This window comes from Narcine bancroftii, chromosome 5 (genome assembly GCF_036971445.1).
Source record: "Narcine bancroftii isolate sNarBan1 chromosome 5, sNarBan1.hap1, whole genome shotgun sequence".
NCBI classification, from domain to species: domain Eukaryota; kingdom Metazoa; phylum Chordata; class Chondrichthyes; order Torpediniformes; family Narcinidae; genus Narcine; species Narcine bancroftii.
In genome coordinates, this window is record NC_091473.1 from 227,519,498 (window position 1) to 227,541,014 (window position 21,517).

Genomic DNA, 21,517 nt, shown 5'->3' on the forward strand with positions numbered 1-21,517 from the left:
GAAGTGTGGAGTGACACCGTATTCAGTGGCCAGAAGACCACTAGCTCCACCCAGTTTTGTGCACCCTATATCTACACAGATACCCCACAGGATAGATGAAATGCAAAAGCTAATGTGGTGAAACACCAGCAATTTGGATTTATAACAATACAGCCAGGGAGACAGTTCCTGCAAAACATCAAAACCACATTGGAGAGCAAGCATTTCCATACGAGACGTTCCCTTCCAAAGTCACCCTCAGGATAAAATGCGTGGTCGTGGCATGGATACGTCCACAGAGCCAACAAACTTGATAAACTCAAAATGAAAGTAGAAAAGCAGTTTTCAGTTTTCATTTTAGAAACTGGGCAGGACCACTTCACTCCACCAACACTCTCACATTTGGAAATTATCAAGTGTTAGCCATTGCACAAGCTTAAACCTTCCTCCGAACTCAAAGGCCTTGCATCGAAACAATACTAAGATGAAGAAAACCAAAATGTTTCGTTTAGGAAAGGAAGTGGTGTGGTTATGTTGTTACAAAGCTGTGTAAGAACATTTTGTAAAGAATATTAAGTCATTTTTAATTTAATCCTTTTAAAAATTTAGCCATATAGTACAAAAACAGGCGGGCCCATGAGCCCGTGCAGCCTAATTACACCCAATTAACCTACAACCCCCATTTTTGAACGGTGGGAGATAAACCAGGGCCACTGGAGGAAATCCAGGGAGACATACAAAATCCTTACAGCCACCCCATCCCGATTGCTGGCGCTGTAACGTCATTGTGCTAACCGCTTCGCTAACTGTGCCGTCCTGCATACTCTGCTTACTTCCTTTGCATTATCAGTCACGAATAGATTTGCAGTTTACAGAGTGAGGTGAGGGTTTATAATTACTAGGGGCAAAATAAAGGTCCCCTTCAATAAACTATCAGCAAATAAGAGGATATCCAAGATGCTGAGAAACTAGAAAAAAATAAACGATAGTCGATGTTTTGGCCTGAAACTCTTTATCTGGAGTAACATCAATGATCTTTTATAAGATATTTATAAGACAAAGGAGATGATAATTGGCTTCAAGAGAGGGAGCAAAATAGACACCCTTGTCCACAGTAAAGGCAGTGAAGTTGAAAGAGTACACACCAACTGGTTAAAGGCAGTTTCATCACGGCAGCCATCAGGCTCCTGGATGAACAAAACAAATGCTCTTATGCTTACCTTGTTTGGTGCTGTTACACACTCTTTTAATTATGTTTGGGACAAAAGGGTTTTTGTTATCCTCAATGATGGGGTGCAGGGAGGGGCTGTTGATCCTGTTCATCCTGCACATTTCCAGCCAGCTGTCATTAATGGCTGTGGCGGTTGGCCAATGTGACCGCCTCCTCTCTGTAAGGAAGGCGGTTCCTCGTGGGCATCAGCGCTGAAATAAATGTCCTTTCCTCCCACGGTCTACGACACCTGGAACACCACGACACCCGCGTTGTGCCCTGACAATTTGCAGGCCATCGATTGAAGTGGACTTTTACTGTTGCGGCAGTTAGCTTGGAACAGCTAACTGAAACTAATGGTAAAGTGTTCAACACACTGAGAGGGAGTGGGGTAAGAGAGAGAGAGAGAGAGAGAGAGAGAGAGAGAGAAAACACAGATGCTACAATTTGTCTGTAATTTCCCTTTACATAGGTCTCCCCATTTTCTAATCCTTTGTTGACTCTATTCTTAAAAGTGCGGATTTTCACCATGACACAGTTCCTGGAATACCAGGCATCCTCCATTTTCTGACCCAAGTGATCAGATTAGATACAGTATCTCGCTCAACAGGCAGTTTCAAATAATTAAGTTGACTACAGGAGATGAGGCTACTCCACCTTGGAGCTAAGACTCGATTTGTTCCTGCAGTCAAAGTGATTATGCTATCATGAAAGACATGGGTTCATATAATTATCTTGAAATAACACGGTGCCGCTGAATAACACACAAAGTGGCCCATCTGTTTATTCACACTTCTTGTATGATGCTATCTTAATTTCTATGGCAGGGGTGTCAAACTCAAATTCATGGAGGGCCAAAATTAAAAACTTGGACTAAGTCGAGGGCCGAACTAAATATTTATTGAAAATTTTCAACAACATCTGCATGTTTTCTCTTCTTTCAACATATGTAATGTTAAACTTTAGGATATAACTTTAGGAGGATAATGTTACAGGTCAGGAGTAGGTAGCTCAAGTTCACCCTTTGCTTGACCTGAGGGAAACCTATTTGGTCCCTGTGGAGATGTAGTCAGCATTCACAGGCTGTGTCCATTTTGGCCTGCATCAGGACTCAGCATTTCCTGCTCACTCCTCAGGCTCTAGGCCTCTATTCACCCTCGACCCACCATCCCTCTACCTGACCAGTCCTTTACCCAACCTCTACTCACCTCTCACTCCACTCGCTCTGCCTCTACCCACCCCATCCTATACACGCCCCTCTACTGCCTCTCCCCTCAACCTGTTCCTCCCTCTACCCGTCTCTCACTCTCTAATCACCCCTCCCCTACTCGCCCTGGCCCTCCCCTTTTACCTCTTCCCTATCCACCCCTCCTTCTACTCATTCCTCCCTCTAACTGCCCCTCGCACCACCATAACTTCCCCTGCCCATTACTCCTCACCTACACCCTCTGCCCACCCCTGCTGACCCACCCACTCAGGCCCAGCCTTTGCCGATCAGCCTTTGCGGACAGCCACCATCTCTCTCTTCACGTGCAGGGTCGAACCAGCCGTCCCTGGGGTCCGCGCGGGTGCAAGCGCTGAAGGCCGTGGCGACCAGGAGAAGTGCGCTCGCGCTGTGGAAGGGCCGTCCGGTGCCAGTCGCGCAGGGCTCGCGCTGCCCGGGGGCCGTGCACAGCCTGCCATGCCCGTCGCGCCGACAGGAAATCACAGGCGCTCGCCCATCCGCCGCACCGCTCGACAGGTGGGAGAAGTGACTGGTTGTGCGGGGAGCCTTCCAACCAGCTTGCCGGCTGATGACATCGACAGACTTCTCGTGTTACAATTTCTCGTGTTACAATGGGGAAGGATGTGCAATGAAGGGGGAGGATGGTGGGGATGACATTACCAAAAAACAGCATCGGCTCTCGCTGCAGGGCGGGCCACCTTTAATACATTTTTGAAATGATCTTGCAGGCCAAATATAATTATATCGCGGGCCAAATTTGGCCCGGGGGCCAGAGTTTGACATGTGTGTTCTATGGTGATACAATTGGCAAGGATGTTCCTTGGAAAATAATTGAATTTCAGTCATGAGTATTCTGCAGAATACTTTCAAGGTTTGAAAGTATATGTAGGTATGAACATCAATGCAATTGAATTCTTAAAAGGTCAATACAATTAAACTCTAATAATCTGGCATCTCTGGGACTTAGCTCATTTTCCATCTGCAACAAAAGTTTAAATTGGTTGTCAGATTTTTCAGACCATTGGATGTTGCTCTGATCGATACCCCAGCACAGTTCAAAGGGATCCCAATGAGATTAAAGAGAACATGGGTCCAGATCTGATTGACTTAAAACCATGGAACCATAAAACTCTATAGTACAGAAAACAGGCCATTTGGCCCTTTTAGTCTGTGCTAAAACATCTGCACCTAGAGTGGGGGAGCTCATTCCCTTTGATTAACCACCTTGCATGCTTGTACTTGCCTTACAATGAGATGTCTACTGGTCTGCTCGCAAAACAACCACAAGCGATGCAACTTCAATACGTGGTATTGAACTTGAACTTTATTGCTGAGATCAGGCTTCTATAGAAACCTGGTCATTGTGGCGGTAGGTGACTCCCAGAGGAGATGATGCCCCAGTATCACTCAGCTTCCTGAACACTCTTGTGAGTTAGGCACGTAGCTCTCGAAAATGATAAGGCAATGAGGGCATCCTGTACTGATAAAACACAGAGCAACTTCTTGTTAGACAGGATGGATGAGGCTTTGGACAGGGTGCAGAAAAGGTTCATCTGAATGTTGCCTGGATTGGAGTGGGTTAGTTACAGAGAGGTTGGACAAGCTTGAACTGCTTTGGCTGAAGCATCGAAGGTTGAGGGGCCAAACAGATATAGGTAAATAAAATTATGAGAAGCTTAAATAGGGTAGCCAGTCTTTATTCCATTGTGGAAATGTCATATCCTAGAAAACCAAGGTTTAATATAAGCAAGTAAGAACTTAAAAAAGGAGTCTTGCCTTGCACACCTTTAAGAGACTAAATTGATGCCTGGAACACACCAGTACAGGTGGTGGTAGAAGCAGATGCAATAGCATCAATTAAGAGGCATTTAGTAGTAAGTAAATTATTGGAAGGTGTTCCTAGAGATTGGATATACAGATGCTCCTCTACTTAGGATGTCTTGACTTGCGATTTTTTGAGGTTACAATGGTACGATAGTAATACTCAATCTAATGAAACTACTGAACCTGTAGTACAGTCACTTATCACTGTGGCTTCACAATTCACTTGCATGTTGGTGTAGATGTGACTGTCCTTTATTGGTTATTGTGCAACAGCTAACGAATGCTTTGGCTAGTGCTATATTTTATGATTAAAAATTGTTTATTTTCAGTGTGGAATAAAAGATAATCAACATTTAATTATAAAAAATAGGGTTTGTTTTAGAAAAATTTGCCCAGCTGTAGGCTATGGTAAGTGGTTTTCAAAGAAGGTTTTCAAAGCTTACAGAGGGATCTCAACCAGCTGGGAAAATGGCTGAAAAGTGGCAGATGAAATTTAATGCAGAGAAGTGTGAGGTGCTGCATTTTGAAAGGACAAACCAAGAAAGGACCTACACGGTGAATGGTCGGGCACTGAGGAGTGCGGTAGAACAGAGGGATATGACAATACAGATACATAGTTCCCTCAAAGTGGCATCACAGGTGGATAGGGTTGAAAAGAGAGCTTTTGGCATATTGGCCTTCATAAATCAAAGTATTGAGTATAGGAGTTGTAATGTTATGGTAAAGTTGTATAAGACATTAGTGAGGCCAAATGTGGAGTATTATGTGCAGTTTTGCTCACCGAACTAAAGATATCAATAAGAAAGAAAGAATACAGAGAAAATTTACTGGGATGTTGCCTGGCTTTCAGGAATTGAGTTACAGGGAAAGGTCAAACAGGTTAGGACTTTATTACCTGGAGCATAGATTTGATAGAGGTATTTAAAATTATGTGGGGGGAATAGACAGAATAAATGTAGGTAGGCTTTTTCCACTGAGGTTAGGTGAGGTACTAACCAGAGGACATGGGTTGAGTGAAAGTGGAAAAGTTTAAGGGGAAAATGAGGAGGATTTTCTTCACACAGAGAGTGGTGGGAGTGTGAAATGAGCTGCCAGCTGACGTTGTGAATGCAGGCTCAATTTCACCATTTAAGAATAATTTGGACAGATACATAGATTGGTGCAGGTCAGTGGGACAAAGAAAAAAAAATTGACGCAGACTGAAAAGGCCGAAGGAGCCTGCTTCTGTGCTGCAGTGTTCTATGGCTAGATAGACACATGAATATGCAGGTTTAGAGAGAGCCAAACCACATGCAGGTAGATGGGATTAATTTGGCACCATGGTCAGGGCAGACATGATGGGCCATAGAGCCTGTACATACAACCCCGAGATTCCTTTCTTCTAGTGGGCGCGGCAGAATTACCACTAATTGGTAGTGCAAAAAAGTAAACTGTACACAGCGTGAACTTCCCACGGGCAGTGAGAACGCTGAACAGTCAAAGAAACTGCTCAAACTAACCACCCAAGACTCATATTTATGAAACTATACTTATTTATATACATGACTACTTGTCCTGCATATGTATTGTTTGTATGTGTGTTATATCTGGTTGTGTGTCTGCGTGTTTTGCACCAAGGACCAGAGAACACTCTTTCGTCAAGTTGTACAATCACACGAGAAGAAGCTTGACTAGACTTTCAGCAAAAGATAAAGTGGGGAAGCAGGAGATGCAAGAGATGGTTTGAGCTGGTCTTTTAGGCAGGCTGTCACAAATCTTTGTCGAAAAACAAAGCAGTGGTCCGACTCAATGCCTTGGGAATTGCATAAATTAAGTCGGAGGACAATAATTACAGTTTCAGTCTTAGCTTTAAGGTAGAGAAAACCTGGATGTTGGACAAGAACTCTGATCACAGAGGCAATGGATCAGACAGGAGATGTTGAAGAGGGAGAGCTGCTTATCATTCTTCCTGTGATAATGGCTCTTATTTCTGCAATGTTTTAAGATTGTCTGAGGGTTCGTGTACTTTTTTTCATTAATAAATACAATATGTTTTACCTCCATATTAAGATGAACTTTTTGGCTTGATAATAAAATATTTTTTTTTAAATCTTGCACTTGCCTGCTGTGGTATTATACTGGATACATACTCATCATTAACAGTAGCACCGTTATGTAATTAATCTAATGTTGATATTGAATGCCATCCAATGGTAATACCAGAACATGTCTGTAGGAATTTCTCTAGGAAGCATTACAGGTTCTATGTTGCAAGAATACAACAGATTGTCTGATTGAGTTGCAACATTCCAAAGGGTCACAATGCCCAAATCCAAGTCTAAGCTAATATATTGTCAGGCCATAAAACCTTGAAGTAGAATTAGGCCATTCAATCCATTGAGTCTTCTCTGCCATTCAAATAACGACTGATGCATCTCTCTTTTCAACCCCATTCTCCTGTCTTCTCCCCATAATCTTTGACACCCTTACTAATCAAGAATGTACCAACTTCTGCTTTAAATATTCCCAATCACTTGGTCTCCACAGCTGTCTGTGGCAATGAGTTCCGCCCATACTCCACCCTCTCACTGAAGAAACTTCCTCATTTCTGTTCGAAGAGGGCATCCTTCTATCGAGGCAATTATAGCCTCTGATTATCTGGCATCCTTGGGACTTTGCTCATTTCCCCCAACATTCACACCAATATTTGAAGCATTTCAATGAGATTGTCCGCTCATGCTTCTAAACTGCACCAAGTGCAGGCCCAGAGGCATTAAACACTCCTCATGTTAACTCTCCCATCCCTGGCACCATTCTTGCAAACCTCCTCTGGAACTTCCAGCTCATCCTTCCTTAGATATGGGGCTCAAAACTGCTCACAATATTCTAAATGTGGTCCAACACCTTATAAAACCTCAGTATTACCTCCTTGCTTTTATATTCAAGTCCTCTCAAAATGAACACTAACATTGCATTTACCTTCCTTACTAATAACTCAACCTGACCTTTAGGAAATCATGGATGGGACATTCCACATCCATTAGGGCAGCATGGTGACCATAGCGGTTAGCAGAATGCTGTTACAGCGCCAGTGATCGAGACCAGGGTTCTAATCCCACGCTGTCTGTTTGTACATTCCTCCTGTGTCTGCATGGGTTTTCCCACTGTTTGAAATGTACCACGGGCTGTAAGCTAATTCAATGTAATTGGGAGGCATGGGCTTGTGGGGAAAAAGGGACTGCAGGTCTAAATAAAAATTCCATTTTCTGAATTCTCTTCCCATTTAGAAGCTAGGCCATGCCTTTATTTCTTCTGCCAAGGTGCTTGGCCATGCACTTTGTTAAGCTGTATTCCATCTGCCACTTCTCCACTCATTTTCCCAACCTATCCATGTCTTTATGCAGGCTCCCTACTCTCTCAACATGACCCAACCCTCCACCTATCTTCATATCATCTGCCAACTTGCCCAAAAGCAATCAATTCCATCATCTAAATCGTTTTCCTGCTTCGAGAAAAGTTGCAGACACATCAAACCCTGCAGACCACCACAAGTCACGGGCAGCCAATCAACCAATCTTCGATCCATGACACATTCAATAACTAAACTGGTTTGATCCTTCCAAATGAAGCAACACTTCTGAATGAATCTGCAGGAGTCGTCGACTGCGCCCAGTGCTCCTGTTGTGGCCTTCTCTACCTTGGGGAGTCTGGACACAGACTGGGAGATCGCTTCGCTGAGAGCCTTCACTCCGTCCACATCAACAACAGGAATCTCCCAGTCACCACCATTTCAATTCTATGCCCCACTCCCTTGCTGACACATCTGACCATGGCATCCTGCACTGCCAAACCGAGGCCACCACAACATAGAGCAATGCCTAATATTCCATCTGGGCACTGGATGGCATTAACATCGACTTCTCTGGTTTCTCCTAGACCACTCCCCATTTACGGTCTCTTCACTATCCCATTGTCTCCTTCCCTCCAGCTCTCCACCTGCTTCCCTCTCCATTCACAGAATCCTTCCCTAATTTACTGGTGTGCCCTCCCTCCCTTATCCATTTGTTACTTCATGCCCCTGGGCCTGTGCTTCTCCCTCCCCTCCCCCACCAATATTTTATTCAGGCATTTACCTACCTTGATGGAACACTCAGGCCCAAAACGTTGGTTATGCTTCTTTATCTTTGCTATGTAAAGTACGGTGTTTGACCAGAGTTTCTCCAGCATTGTGTTTTTATCATTTCCATTCTCAGATTGTATTCCATTCCTCATCATGAGCATGAACCAAAGGTTAATGAGTTGAAGGTTGCAGTATACTGACAACAGAAATGATTGGTTGAATTATGGCTGGAATATCTATACGTGTCCAGACAATTGAAGCTTAAACTCCTCCATTATTACATGTTCATGCATCTGTATCAAACACATCTCACTGTGATATCATGCCAACCTTTATTTGTTCAAATGGTGTTCTTGTTACAAGTTTAAGAGATTTTATGGTTTAATTGATTCAAGATAACACTAATGACAGCACATCACTTAAAATCTGAGACATTGGGGATGTTGTTGCAGTGAGGGAATTGGCCCATTGAAAGAATGGACCATAAAGCTACTTGGCCAATTTAATGTTTGTCCCTTGGAATCTCTGCACTTCTAATACTGTACTAGAAGTAGTAAAGGGGCAAGTTTCAAGTGTTCTGTGGCCTTTTTTTGTGTTGTTCGTCTACATTTCTTACATACACACATTAACCTGGCGAAGATGTTCATCAATGATAAGCCTGTAATCTGTTACCATTACAAAGAAAAAAAGGACACAGCAAGGTTGAATTTCCTCCTGCGGTCTGTCCTTTGTGGTGGTAGACGAGATGGGAAGGACCACTAAAGGCAGGCACCCCATCCACTGATGTGCCCCCTCACTCGGTTTTCTTATCGGGGTTGTCCCTCCATATACAATAGGCAAGAGTCGTGGCAAGAGTCAGCCAAGCAAGGTAGGGCGCCATAAGTAATGTAGCTGTCCTGTTGATAGGGTACCAGGAAACCACTGTCGCCACCACAGTTCCATACAGACAAAGAATATTGGCCAAAGCCTAAGAAATCAAAACATAGAAAATGAGTGAGGAAGACTCAGAATTACTGAATATAAATTAATTGAATTTTAAAAGCATGGAGATTCTGCTGCAACTATGTGGGTATTAATGAGCACTGTGTGTAGTTCTGGTCTCCTTTGGGTTGGCACAGACAGTGTAGGAGTTAGCACAAAGTTATTACAGCGTCAATTACCTGGGTTTAAATCTGGCACCGTCTGTCAGGATTTTGTGCACTCTCCCTTTGTCTGCGTGGGGGGTGGTAGGTGGGGAGCAGGAGTAAGCCCAAGGATAGATTGTCACCTGAGACTAAATTTTCTGGAATTTAGAATAGGAAACAATGGGAGCAATTCTTATGGAAACATACAAAATGTTAAAGAAATAGGCAAGATGTTTTCCTCTGATAAATGAAACTAGAACTAGGGGATACAGCCTCAATATTCAGGGAAGTGGATTTAAGGCAGAGACAAGGAGACTCATAAATCTGTGTAATTCTCTGCCCAAGGAAGCTGTAGAGGAGGCCTCATTAAATATATTTCAGATTCAGATTTCTTGTCAGAATACATACATAACATCAGACACCCTGAGATTCCTTTTACCTGCAGGCATGGCAGAATTACCACTAATTGGTAGTCCAAAAAATAAACTGCACACAGCATAAACATGTAGACAAAGAGCTGTAAACAAATAATGAATGTAAACAAACTGACTGTGCAATACAGAGAGAACAAAAAGAACATCAATAAAGTGCAGAAGAGTCCTTAAATGAGTCTCTGATTAAGTTTATCATTGAGGAGTCAAATTGAGAAGGGGTAACAGCTGTTCCTGAACCTGGTGTGAGTCTTGTGACACCTAGACCTCTTTCCTGATGGCAGCAGTGAGAACAGAGCATGTGCTGGGTGCTGAGGGTCTTTGATGATTGCACTGCTCTCCGACAGCAGCATTCTCTGTAGATGTACTCAGTGGTGGGGAGGGTTTTGCCTGTGATGTCCTGGACTGTTACAATTAGGTTTTTGTTTGCACAGTAGTGGAATTAAGGGCCCACAGGCAACTTGTTGAAAGGTAGAGCAGGTTTTAATGGGCCAGATGACCTACTCTTGCTCCCTTTCCTTTTGTTGTGATGTACTCAACATTTACCGCATGTTCTTAGAGCCAACATAATCATGATACACTGATCTGGCTCAGCAGAGAACCGAAAATACTTTAAGTTTGAAATTCATATCCTCCAATCTATCCATAGCACTACCTACAAAAGAGAAACGCAAAAACTATAGATCCTGGAATCCTGAGTAAACAATGAGATGCTGGAGGAACTCAGTGGGTCAGGCAGCATCCGTGGGTAGAAATGGTCAGTCAACATTTCAGGTTGAGGCTCTTTATGAGACAAATGTAAAAAAAAAGGGTGATATTACATATGTGAAGGTGGAAGAAGCAGGGGAGGAGCCTCGGGGTGTTAGGATATTGGACAGAAGGTGTGAGAGGTGGAGAGACAAGGAGATGGAAAGACTGCTGGGAAGGGGTGGGGAGTCAGACAGAAAAGAATGAGTAGGTAAAGACGAGAAAGAAATAGTGAACCATGTGGAGGTGGAAGTGATCCAAAATTAGAAAAATTCATGTTCATTACATTTAAGGCCGTCCAAGGGAAATATGATACGTTTTTCCTCCACTTTACATTTAGCTCACCCTTACAATGGATGAGGTCAAGGACAGACATAGCTTTGCAGGAACAGTTGCGAGAATTGAAATGATCGGCTACAGGAAGTCAAAGCTTCGAACCACAAGCAATGCAGAGGAATTCGGCCACAAACAGACAGAGGAAATGCTGATTATAGGCTTTATCGATGAGATTAAGGGGGATTTTTTTGAAGCCCTATAATGGAAGTCCTCATCCTCTGAACAGATACTGCAAGGAGAAAGGAATCACGTTATCACAAGATACAATACAGCTAACTGTGGGAGCCAGAAATAAAATGTTAATCATTAATATTGAAGAAAGAAACATCAGGATAGTTGAGAAAATTTGAAAGCAGCTGGTTATTTTTTGTAATCTTGCAAGTTGGATAAATTTCCAAAGTAGGTATTTCATTAAAATTAATTGATTAGGCAGAAAGAATGATATAATCCTCTCAGGGAACAATGTTTTTTCTGTAAAATTTGCAAGACATGGGATATTTAACTTTGCTCATGAATATGTCAAGGATATGGAGTGAACCGTGTTGGCACGGTTAGCACAACCTTGTTACAGAATCAGCGAATGGGGTTCGAATCCAGTGCTGTCTATAGGAGTCCGTATGACCTCCCTGTATCTGCGCAAGTTTCCTCCGGGTGATCTGGCTTCCTCCCACCCTTCAAAAGGTACCAGGGTTGTAGGTCAATTAGTTGTAATTGGATGGGGTGGGCTTGTGGGACAAAAGAGCCTGTCACTGTGCTGTATGTATAATTTTTTTTAAATACAGGCAAATTATATTGGTGCAGGAGGGCGCAAGGATAAGAATGGGTTGAAGGCTTGCTTCTGCAAGGTATAATTCTACCACTATATAATTCTAGAACTCACTCAGTAATAATTAGTTAAGATACAAATGTAGCAACCATTGATATTATTTCCTCATATTCTTTGTAGAAATCAATTAACACTACACATCCGGTCTGTTGAGAAATGTCCTGCCTGAGAGTTTGAAAAAGTGGAAGTGATGGATGCTACTGACAAGATCCTGAACTTGCAACAGTTTGTTTTAAACTGTTACTTGTGTTTCTACTTGAAACAGTTATGGCTCTGAGCTCCCCATCAGGCTATTTTCCTGATGCAGAACTGAGACGGTATTCTATAATTGGGGAGCCAGCATCAGAATGTATCACATTGAACATGTCATCAAATTCGTTTTTTTGTAGCAGCATTGGAAATGCAAAAATTGCTTTAAATTACATTTTTTTTAAAATAAATAAATTAGTGCAAAAGAAGAGAAAATGTGAGGTAGTGTCTGTGGTTCATTGTCCATTCAGAAATTTGATGGCAGAGGGGAAAGAAGCTGTTTTTGTGCCATTGGGTGTTTGTCTGCTTTTGTGCTTCCCGTGCCATTTAATGAAATTAAAGACATTTCCCAATGTCTTGCCCAACATTACCTCTTCAACTGATGGCATTTAGAATTTTGCCACTTCTGGTGGCAAAGCACAATGAACGTTCCACTTAAAGCATTAGAGAGCAGCGCAGAATGATGCCAGGGCTAAAAACATGATATGAAAAAAAAAACACAGCTTGATATTATTGAGGTATTCACAATAACCGAAGGATCTGGTAAGAGACCGAGGAAGTATTTGCCCTCAGTGGGGGTATCGAGAGCAAGAATGTATTATCTTAGAATCAGATTTAATTGTAGGCTGTTCTAGGAGAGGGTTGAAGAAAATGTCAAAAAGGAATTAGGCTCCATGGCCCATCGCCTGATGCAAGCTCATTATTTTTCTTTTATTACTAATCTTTCTCCAAATTTTGGGCAAAACTGAATTAACCCACAGAAACACCATGGGCAGCACACTGACAAAAGGTGACACCTGGATAATCTAATGGCAGTACTGGACTAAGAGTTGGTTGGATTGTGGCAATGACAACAGTATGTGAACACGTTAAGTGATAATAGCCCTTGTAACAGAAGAGACGAACGTGAATGAGAGCACCTTTACAAGAAGATGGGAAAAAAAGACACCAATGCATACCAGGTCTAGTCTGTGTGCCCCAAAAAATACTGGAGTCCAGGTCCAATTTAGAGCCAGTTGGGTCCCATACAGCCCCAGAGGGACAAGTGCTTCACTTGTGAAACCTCCAACGTCTTTCCACACTAAGTAGGAGCCATAACTGGGAAAACACAAAGTGACAATTTAGCAGCTTCTTGCAAAATCACTTCAGCAAGAAAAAATAATTGGGATTCAATATATTGATGAAACCACCCATCAGCATCCTTGCCTGCAGCTAGGATTTTATTTCACATACAAACGTCTGTACACACAAGACTCCATTCCCATCACACCTCCTTGTTTGAAGCCGGAGAGTGATGCATTTACCTCATTCATTAATGCTTGCTTTCATTCCATGTCTGGCACATACGATGCAAATTTTTTTTTTTAAAAGCAGCAGCTTGTGATTGGCTTTGCAATTTATATGCACTCCTGGTTACGGACAGGGGAAAGTCTTATAATCCTCAACTGGCACACACTAAGCACAACACATTCAATCCTTTCCTCATACATTAATCTTAACATGACCAACATCCCATTTCTTCCTCTTTGTCCTCTTTTACTCTTTAATTTCTTTTCATTATGATCTCACATGTCAGCTCCCTCTAATAATGCTGTATTCTATCTTTTATTTTTAAATCCTGGTGAGCCCAGATTTTATATCAACTAACATAAAAGAGTAATAATTTCATTTAAGTCTGATTTTTCCATAAGCACTGATAAAATGCAACCCCAGCACAGTTACAAGAAGCAAAATCTAATCACATTCATTCCAGTTACATTACTTTTCGTTTGCTCTAATCCGAACAACTGAAATGCTAAGGGTAAACCTACCCTGGACTAGGTAGTGAAATTACAATATTAACCCAATAATTTGGGGGACCACAGTTCACAGAAAGTTAAAAGCAGCAACCAAATAAAACATGGTTAGCACAACACTATAACAACTCCAGCTAGGTTCATCCAACGCTGACTAAAAGGAATTTATAGTTCTCCTTGTGACCGCGTGGGTTTCTTCAGTGTATTCACATGTTCTAAAGATGCAAAGGGTTAGTAGTTTTAATTGGTAATGTGGGTGTATTTGGGTGGTGCTGGCTTGTGGGCCGGAAAGGCATGTTACTATCTTATATCTCCATCAACAAATCAATTTACCAGGGAAGTGCATAATATTCTACATGGCTCACATTTTATTTTTACAATGAATTCTATAGAACTGCACTTACCCCATTCCAGTGTACAGTGCAGTCCATGCTAGAGGGAACATCTTGTTAGGAGGGCGCCATGCCGGTTTTTTCAGGTTCTCATACCATGTATGGACATGTGACCTTGTAAAGTACCATCCAAAAAATCCTCCAACGTGAGGAAATGTGGCAAATCCAGCAATCTGGGCCCATACAGGTGCCATGCTCTGCAAAATCACACACAAAAAAAACAAATCTTCAGTTTCCCTGAGTCAAATAGAGTAAGATGTTTGAGTGTTGATCTCAAAATATTGTGAGCAAGGTGTACCAAGAGAGAGAGAGAGAGAGAGAGAGAGAGAGAGAGAGAGAGAGAGAGAGAGAGAGAGAGAGAGAGAGAGAGAGAGAGAAAATATAATCGAAAAAGGCCAGTCTGCCCAATTGAGGATTAAAATGCTTCTCACAAAGGCCCATAAAGCTGCACTTAATTGTTATATATTTCTTCGCCAAAGTACCTTCCACCACAGATAAAAATGAAGCAATTTACTTGAATAACTTTTTTTCCCCCTCTGTGCCTTTTACACAAGGACCTACAGCTTGATGTAGGAAGAACCATAAAATAATTAATATCCAGAACATCATGAGAACTCTTCTCAGTTACCATTGGGCAGAAGGTACAGAAGCCCTGAAGACCAGGAGATCCACATTTTTAAGAATAGGTTCTTTCCAATGGCTATCAGGCTCTTGAACCTCCCCCTGTTACACTAATCATAGACTGCTCAGACTGTAATGTCCACGTTTTTTCCTTGCTTTATGGTAACTGAATATTTTCAACCTATATTTTATATTTATTATCTCTTTTTAATTTAATACACTGTCATTTTTTTTAAATTCAGCTGCAGCAAGAATTTTGGTGAATTTATACATCGTACAATGTATGTGACAATAATCTTATTATTAGAATAACGCAGCACAAGAACAGGACATTTGGCCCATGACAAATTATACAGAGAACAATAACGAATTAAACTAAATATCTGATACATATTCCTCTCTTTCATGTATACATTTAGAAGTCTCTTCAACACGATTATTGTGCCAGCTTCCACCACTGTCCCTGGCAGCCCATTCCAGGCACAATAAAACACAAAAGTATACAGATGCCTCGAGACCTGCTGAGTTCCTCCAACATTTCTGTGCATCTTGACCTGCTGTGTGCAGTATTTGATTAGTCAGGGCATCAAGAGTTACAGGTAGAAGGCCAGGGAGTGGGACTGAGTGGGTGGATGGATCAATCAGCTCATGATTAGAATGGTGGAGCAGATTTCATAAACCTAGTACTCCTCCTATATCTTGCGATCTTTAATAGAGAAAAAAAGTTGAAGTTACAAATTAACTATCATTTCCATGGACCCATTCGCAACTTCAGGAAGATGCAAAGCATTTTTGTATGTGTGGCCACCAATTTTACACAGCAAGTTCCCACAAAGAAACAGAAATAACTTAGCTCGTCTATGACCTTGATGCCTCTCTGCATCCACATTGCATCACTATTCACATTCCCATGTGAACCAAAAACAGTAACCCGCTGGAGGAACTCAATGGGTTGGGCTACATTTAGGGATGCAGGGTCTCGACCCAAAATGTTGGTCATTCCTTTTCCCTTATAGATGCCTCAAACTCGCTGAGTTCCTCCAGCAGTTTGGGGGTCTGCTCCAGATTCTTACATCTAGTGTCTCAAACATAATATAAAGTTTCCCAAAGAAAATATTTTAAAAAGTTAAACTATTTTTAAAAGTAGACTGGGCTCTTAGGAATTCTTTAAATTGCTTAATTTGTTCAAGTGAAATAAGTACTAAACATAAAATTCTACTAATAACTGCTATAAGTGAATCTGATTGCAGGTAAGCAATAGTAGCCTTTCTTTGTAAATGCATGGTTGTGAAGGAAATCTTGGGTCTGTCCAGAGATGGTTGGCAGAAATCCACAATTTATGCTCCATTCTGTGCAATCCAATGGCAAAATGATCAGTTCAATTCACTGTGTGCTGAGTAATTAATTAATTGCCAAAACCTTTGACAAGTAATAATTACAGCAGGTCTTGTGTTATTCCAAACAACCATTAAATGGGACTAAAACCACTAACGGTAAAGTTTTTTGTTGTTGTGTCCAAATTTTAAAGTAGCAATCGATAACCAGAAATTGTTAAAGCTGCAGAGAGATGCATAGGGAAAATGGTCAAGCTGCAAAGAATTAAGCCTGTGCAAAAGTTTTTAAACCAGTGTATTTAGTCAAACAATTGTTGCTAGTTCTCCAAGTATGAATATTTACTGTATGTTTTTCTGTACTTTACAAAATTAACAGTATAATGTCAAAGCCAACTGTAGGCATTTGTAGGAGCCAAATAAAAAGCACATCAGGCTCTTACAAAGTTTATATGTAAATTTTAATTTGGGTTTTAGTACAGTGTTCTAAATATGGCTGTCAATGTTAGAAATTTATACTGCAATACGAAAGGCGTGTACTGTTGCAAAGCTTGTAAAGCAGCATTGATGATTTGGTGAAGTTGGATTTAATTTCTAATAGATTCATGTCAAATTAATTAAACATATAAAATTTTATCATTAAAAAACATTTTGTTTATTGTTGAACTGTTTTCAAAATGGTCTTTGAAAGCTGGGAGTACCGAGAGTTATTCGGTGTGCAAACTCCTTCAGTCAGAAGTATGTTAGTCTGCACCTCTGTTGGGAAAAAAAACTATTCACATTCCCACTTTCATCTCAGTTCTCAACAAATCTGGTGCATTCAACCTTCCTGTAGTTAGCAAAATCACCTACTTAACAAACCTTTGCTACAATATAGTTTAATTTGTCACCCAACCAAAAGAGAACACATTTTCAGATAATCTTTCAAAGTAATATTACAATCTTTCTGATAGCAAGAGTGCCGAGCACCTATTGTCTTCTACCTGGCAAATATGGCCATTCCATTAATGACTTGAAAATCTCAGCATGTCAAAACACTATAATTTTACATCCTTAGGCTACCAAGCTTATTTTTCTCACTGTCTATTAATAAGTAGTATGCCCCACACAAAAGGCTTTATACACATTTGCATAGTGAAGAGCTCTTGAGAAACCTAAAACCTTTGTTAACTGGGAGAGAGGTGTACAATCCAGCACTGAAGAGGAAATCCCAGACAGACACTGGGAACCCACCAGTCACAGCATGCCAAACTGAAGTCACATTTATGCCTAATCTTTGTTTGCTCGTGGTTAATCAACTAATATTGCAATCTTTCATATTATTTACAATTCTTTTTTCCAATTGTGGGTGCCTGGATGGTGGTGAAAGCTATTACAGTAGCAAAATTCAAGAATCTCAGATAGACACATGAATACAGAACATTACAGCAGTGTACATGCCCTTTAGTCCATCATGTTATGCCAATCAACCCCCCAAACCCCAAAACATCTAAACTATTCCTACCTCATAATCCTCCATTTTTCTTTCGTCCATGGGCCTGTCTCTCTTAAAAGCCCCTATCGTTCCAGCCTTCACCACCACCCCTGGCAATGCATTCCAGGCACCCACAACTCTGTATAAAAAGACAGTCTTCCCTAAATTTTCCCCCCTTCACTTTGTACAGATATCCTCTGGTGTTTGCTGCTCCCACCCTAGGATCAAGGTGTTGGCTGTCTACTTATCTATGCCTCTCATAATCTTGCAGACCCCTATTTAGTCACCTCTTATCCTATTTCTTCTTCTTTCTTTCTTTGGCTTGGCTTCGCGGACGAAGATTTATGGAGGGGGTAAAAAGTCCACGTCAGCTGCAGGCTCATTTGTGGCTGACAAGTCCGATGCGGGACAGGCAGACACGATTGCAGCGGTTGCAAGGGAAAATTTGTTGGTTGGGGTTGGGTGTTGGGTTTTTCCTCCTTTGCCTTTTGTCAGTGAGGTGGGCTCTGCAGTCTTCTTCAAAGGAGGTTGCTGCCCGCCAAACTGTGAGGCGCCAAGATGCACGGTTTGAGGCGTTATCAGCCCACTGGCGGTGGTCAATGTGGCAGGCACCAAGAGATTTCTTTAGGCAGTCCTTGTACCTTTTCTTTGGTGTACCTCTGTCACGGTGGCCAGTGGAGAGCTCGCCATATAACACGATCTTGGGAAGGCGATGGTCCTCCATTCTGGAGACGTGACCCATCCAGCGCAGCTGGATCTTCAGCAGCGTGGACTCGATGCTGTCGACCTCTGCCATCTCGAGTACTTCGACGTTAGGGGTATAAGCGCTCCAATGGATGTTGAGGATGGAGCGGAGACAACGCTGGTGGAAGCATTCTAGGAGCCGTAGGTGGTGCCGGTAGAGGACCCATGATTCGGAGCCGAACAGGAGTGTGGGTATGACAACGGCTCTGTATACGCTTATCTTATCCTATACTCCAAAAAGAAAAGCCCTTGTTCTGCTAATCCTATCTCACAAGACACATTTCCCAATCCAGGCAACATCCTGGTAAATCTCCACTACACCTTCCCCATAGCTTCTGCATCCTTCCTGTAATGAGGTGACCAGAATGGAACACAATATTCTAACTGTGGTCTCACCAGAGATTTATAGAGGTCCATGTAAGAAAACTAGGGAAGGATTAGATTGTTGTTGAGTAGGTTTACATGGGTCGGCACCACATCGTGGGCTGAAGAGCCTGTACTATGTTGTGATGGGTTTACGTTCTTGCCTTCAGATAAGGCAAACACACCCACCCCCGTTACTCGTAAACCCAGTTGCATCTGCTCAGCCATATTGTTATTTTTATTAGCGAGTTGAAACCATATTCTTTATTATAGGTTCCAAATTGCCAAAGCCAGATTAGTTTTCCTTATTTTATTATTCCAGCCTTTCTTAAATACTGTGGCCACATGGCAATTCCAAAACCTGCAGCATTTTGCAAGTAGATAACCAGACCAGCCACCATCTCCAGAGCCACCCCCCTGAACTTCTCCCACAGTACTTTTGATTGGTAACACTTTGCTCGTTGACAGCGGACCCAGCATTTCTTGGAGTGCATTCCCTCCTTCTCCCCCTCTCTCCTTCTCTTCCTCCCTCTCTCCTTCTCTTCCTCCCTCTCTCCTTCTCTTCCTCCCTCTCTCCTTCTCTTCCTCCCTCTCTCCTTCTCTTCCTCCCTCTCTCCTTCTCTTCCTCCCTCTCTCCTTCTCTTCCTCCCTCTCTCCTTCTCTTCCTCCCTCTCTCCTTCTCTTCCTCCCTCTCTCCTTCTCTTCCTCCCTCTCTCCTTCTCTTCCTCCCTCTCTCCTTCTCTTCCTCCCTCTCTCCTTCTCTTCCTCCCTCTCTCCTTCTCTTCCTCCCTCTCTCCTTCTCTTCCTCCCTCTCTCCTTCTCTTCCTCCCTCTCTCCTTCTCTCCTCCCTCTCTCCTTCTCTTCCTCCCTCTCTCCTTCTCTTCCTCCCTCTCTCCTTCTCTTCCTCCCTCTCTCCTTCTCTTCCTCCCTCTCTCCTTCTCTTCCTCCCTCTCTCCTTCTCTTCCTCCCTCTCTCCTTCTCTTCTCCCGCCCTCCTCTTCCTCTCTCCCTTCTTCTCTTCCTCCCTCTCTCCTTCCTCCCTCTCTCCTTCCCTCCCTCTCCCCTTCCTTCCCTCCCTCTCCCCTTCCTTCCCTCCCTCCCTCTCTCCTTCCCTCCCTCCCTCTCTCCTTCCCTCCCTCCCTCTCTCCTTCCCTCCCTCCCTCTCTCCTTCCCTCCCTCCCTCTCTCCTTCCCTCCCTCCCTCTCTCCTTCCCTCCCTTCCTCTTCCTCCCTCTCTCCTTCTCTTCCTCCCTCTCTCCTTCTCTTCCTCCCTCTCTCCTCTTCCTCCCTCTCTCCTTCTCTTCCTCCCTCTCTCCTTCTCTTCCTCCCTCTCTCCTTCTCTTCCTCCCTCTCTCCTTCTCTTCCTCCCTCTCTCCTTCTCTTCCTCCCTCTCTCCTTCTCTTCCTCCCTCTCTCCTTCTCTTCCTCCCTCTCTCCTTCTCTTCCTCGCTCTCTCCTTCTCTTCCTCCCTCTCTCCTTCTCTTCCTCCCTCTCTCCTTCTCTTCCTCCCTCTCTCCTTCTCTTCCTCCCTCTCTCCTTCTCTTCCTCCCTCTCTCCTTCTCTTCCTCCCTCTCTCCTTCTCTTCCTCCCTCTCTCCTTCTCTTCTCCCGCCCTCCTCTTCCTCTCTCCCTTCTTCTCTTCCTCCCTCTCTCCTTCCTCCCTCTCTCCTTCCCTCCCTCTCTCCTTCCTCTCCCCTTCCTTCCCCTCCCTCTCTCCTTCCCTCCCTTCCTCTCTCCTTCCCTCCCTCCCTCTCTCCTTCCCTCCCTCCCTCTCTCCTTCCCTCCCTCCCACTCTCCTTCCCTCCCTCCCACTCTCCTTCCCTCCCTCCCGCTCTCCTTCTTTTCCTCCCTCCCTCTCTCCTTCTTTTCCTCCCTCCCTCTCTCCTTCTTTTCCTCCCTCCCTCTCTCCTTTTCTTTCCTCCCTCTCCTTTTCTTCCTCCCTCTCTCCTTCTCTTCCTTCCTCTCTCCTTCCCTTCCTCCCTCCCTCCTTCTCTCCCTCCCTCTCTCCTTCCCTCCCTCCCGCTCTCCTTCCCTCCCTCCCGCTCTCCTTCCCTCCCTCCCGCTCTCCTTCCCTCCCTCCCGCTCTCCTTCTTTTCCTCCCTCCCTCTCTCCTTTTCTTTCCTCCCTCTCCTTTTCTTCCTCCCTCTCTCCTTCTCTTCCTCCCTCTCTCCTTCCCTTCCTCCCTCCCTCCTTCTCTCCCTCCCTCTCTCCTCTTCCTCCCTCTCTTCCTCCCTCTCGCCTTCCCTTCCTCCCTCTCTCCTTCCCTTCCTCCCTCCCTCCTTCTCTCCCTCCCTCTCTCCTTCTCTCCCTCCCTCTCTCCTTCTCTTCCTCCCTCTCTCCTTCTCTTCCTCCCTCTCTCCTTCTCTTCCTCCCTCTCTCCTTCTCTTCCTCCCTCTCTATCTCTCTCTCTCCCTCCCTCATTGTAAACTCCCTGGCCGCCAAACCCGGGTGCTGCACCTACTCTTCCAAAGCGGAGAAATGCCGGTTCCGTGCCGACATCCCGGGGCAGGGCAGATACACGTGGGGCCGATCCCCGCCTCCGAGCAGCTCACACACGGCACCTCACTTTCCTCGGGCAGTCCCCGTGAAATGACACTCACAGTCACGACTCCGGCTTGCGAGTTACTCCCCGTGCGCTTGTCCCGGGCGAACGCCAAAGCTCAATGACCTTGGTGGATGTGCTCGCAGGGCGGGGAGTGAGCGACGGAGGCCAATGACAACGGGGCAGAACATGCACGGGCGGGCCAATG

General features: G+C 43.7%; 2 protein-coding genes across 3 annotated transcripts in view; both read right to left on the reverse strand.

The window, feature by feature from the left end:
* The window catches only part of apobec2a (apolipoprotein B mRNA editing enzyme, catalytic polypeptide-like 2a), a 43,328-nt gene extending 34,744 nt beyond the window's left edge, over positions 1-8,584 (reverse strand). Inside the window, exon 1 of the mRNA XM_069941523.1 lies at positions 8,355-8,584. Within this exon, the coding sequence (XP_069797624.1) occupies positions 8,355-8,498 (144 nt within the window). The 5' untranslated portion in view covers positions 8,499-8,584. The remainder of the gene's footprint in view (positions 1-8,354) is intronic.
* A 71-nt stretch (positions 8,585-8,655) lies between these two features.
* LOC138764987 (translocator protein-like) lies at positions 8,656-21,517 on the reverse strand. Of its 2 annotated transcripts, none has more exons than XM_069941543.1 (4): positions 21,368-21,517; positions 14,251-14,435; positions 13,010-13,148; positions 8,656-9,304 (listed from the first exon to the last, which is right to left on the reverse strand). In XM_069941543.1, the coding sequence occupies exons 2-4, from the start codon at positions 14,430-14,432 to the stop codon at positions 9,131-9,133; spliced, it is 495 nt and encodes a 164-aa protein (XP_069797644.1). In that variant the 5' UTR covers positions 14,433-14,435; positions 21,368-21,517; the 3' UTR covers positions 8,656-9,130. The 2 variants fall into 2 exon arrangements, with proteins under 2 accessions (XP_069797644.1, XP_069797645.1); XM_069941544.1 differs by lacking the exon at positions 21,368-21,517 and adding an exon at positions 21,229-21,320.